The sequence below is a fragment of the Diadema antillarum genome, unplaced genomic scaffold (genome assembly GCF_040938485.1).
Source record: "Diadema antillarum isolate AM-2024a unplaced genomic scaffold, OU_Dant_1.0 scf00000203, whole genome shotgun sequence".
NCBI classification, from domain to species: domain Eukaryota; kingdom Metazoa; phylum Echinodermata; class Echinoidea; order Diadematoida; family Diadematidae; genus Diadema; species Diadema antillarum.
This window is the reverse complement of record NW_027271092.1, coordinates 718,546-721,045: the sequence shown is the minus strand read 5'-3', so window position 1 is coordinate 721,045 and position 2,500 is coordinate 718,546. Positions and strand designations below refer to the sequence as shown.

At 42.1% G+C, this 2,500-nt stretch overlaps 1 protein-coding gene across 1 annotated transcript; it reads right to left on the bottom strand.

Annotated features, from left to right (window-relative positions):
* Positions 1 to 432: 432 nt before the first annotated feature.
* On the bottom strand, positions 433 to 1,734 carry LOC139723935 (uncharacterized). Its single transcript, XM_071635135.1, has one exon. The coding sequence runs from the start codon at positions 1,732 to 1,734 to the stop codon at positions 433 to 435; it is 1,302 nt and encodes a 433-aa protein (XP_071491236.1).
* Positions 1,735 to 2,500: the final 766 nt, after the last annotated feature.

Genomic DNA, 2,500 nt, shown 5'->3' with positions numbered 1-2,500 from the left:
GAATGAGAAACAAAAGTGGCACACCTCTCTCTCTCACGTATGTTTTTCTTCTATGCATATTTTACAAGAAAAATACTAAAACACTGCCTTTCAGCACTCTTTCGAAAAGTGGGTGTGATCATTTCCTGTACAATGTCTTAAAAAGATGTCATACTCCCAGACATTGAAATTTGTACCTCTGTGTTACTGTGACTGTCAATAGATCTAAAGAACTAAACTGGATCAAAAATCATTCCATGGGTTTCTAGATACCTTCCCCCTCCCTTTTCCTCATCGAATGAACCAGGATATTTTTTTCACTACACTGGGCTGTACTACCACAACTCTAGGAACATGCGGGTGAATGTATACTTCCAGCATATATGAATAAGCCTCTGTGGATTAATGTTGTACTCGTATATCAGAATGAAAAGTGTTTTGGAATAAAGATGTTTAAGAATACTTGTACTCACCATTAAGATTGACATTGATACTGTCCAAGGACATCCCAGAACACTCGCTCATCTGTCCCTTTTCCATTAGCAGCAGTATTTTTGCGATCTTAGCTACCTGTAGTGTGTTCTCGGGCAATCTATAAAATTCTCTATGTACTTGAATGTTGTGGCCCATAAAGGTGGCGAGTACATCCAGTTCATTGTCCTTCAGACATAATATCTGGGACATGGTCGCCACATGTTTCCTCAGCTGAGTGGATGTGATGTTTTCTGGATGTTCTGCTCCAGACGACTGAGCACACTTTCTCACAGCATCACAACCCCTATACGGTGTGGTACAACCTGGGCGTGCAAACAGGTACATATTGGACTCTAGGACTCCAGCATCTTGCCTAACGTTTTCATCTGCCAAAACATCAAGTGCTTCTTTCATTCCCTTCGTCAGAACCACAGGAACTGTTCTCCCTCTCTTTCCGGGTATTTCAACTCTTGACAGTTTCTTGCAAAGCTCCTTTTCAAGCTTGTTGAGGCCCTGTAGAACGTCTTTGTTGACTTCTCCAGTACGTTTTTTGTAGTTTTCTACTGTCATCCTTTCCACCTCTCCACTACGCTTCCTATTAAACAGGACAGTCTGGGCAAGCATAGCTTGACCCAACTTGGAGAAATCTTCCCTGCTTACAGAACCTGCTGTGATGTGTGCCATTGACTCCTGCACCTGGCCCTGGATGGTCTTGTGCACCTTTTGTATGTCAGATGACAAAGGAATTATTGTTGGTCTGTTCCTCTTTGCTGCGTACAGAGTCTTGAGGGCACCTGTTGAAACTTTCTCAGCCCATTCAATAGAGCACAGTTCACCAAACTGTTCAGCCTTTTCTTTCTGACTTGTGTCCATTTTTTTCAGTGCATCAGCCATAAGAATCCTGGCACACTTTTTGAGTGAGTGTCCTACTTTCAGCGCTAGTGAAGGTGTCTTATACTTCCCTGAGCTTTCATCCAAGCCTGCTATATTGTTGACAGCTCTGACCACATCATCAAACACCTGTGGGTCAATGGTCTCAGACAAGCAGTTGATGCCTGGTCTTATAGATCTCATTTGAAGGAGTAGCCGACCCATTTCCCTCAACTTTTGTCCAACATAGTTGTAATGGTTTTCTGAATCCTGGAACTTTGACAGAAGTTGTGCACCTAGCTTTATGATTAAATCATCATGCCGCACTGCCAAACTAACATCATCATGAGTCATTCGACGGAAGACCTCATCCCGAAGTCTTACAGGCACTTCTTTTGGCATTGGCAGCATCATGGAACATTGAGACTGAAAACTTCCAGATTCCTTTATTTCGCTTCCAACACACTTCTTTCTGTGTTTCCATAGGTCACTCCTAATGAACCATCCAAAACACTGAGTACAAGGCAAGAAGTCTTTCACTGCTGTTTCATATGTTGGTCGTTTGTAAGGAATGATCAGACCCTTTCCTTCTCTTAGAACTTGAAGATTATGAGAATGGTTGCCCTTATTGCGCAAAATCTCAAGTAAATTATGCCTATTCTTTGACTTCTTTGGATGTGCCATGATTCTTTTCACTTCAATTTCATTGGAATGATGCATTTCAATGTGTCGGGCAAATTTTGGTGTGTCTTTTTCACAAAAGACACAAAAGTGACGTTTGTCCCACTTCCTTCCAGTTGCATTATTTGCTGTTAGAACCTTGATATCCTGAGGTTTCTCTGCCATGTCCATCTCTTGATTTCCAGCATGGTTTTCTGATTCAGGTTGACTGGTATTGGGCTCATATGGATGATCTGCTCTGGATGTACAAGGTATGTCCATCTCTTGATTTCCAGCATAGTTTTCTGATTCTGACCTATGTGTAAAGCCAGGTTGACTAGTATTAGCCTCATATGGATGATCTGCTCTGGATGTACACGGTATGTCCATCTCTTGATTTCCAGCATAGTTTTCTGATTCTGACCTATGTGTAAAGCCAGGTTGACTAGTATTAGCCTCATATGGATGAGCTGCTCTGGATGTACGCGGTAAGCGATATGGAAAGACATCAGAATCA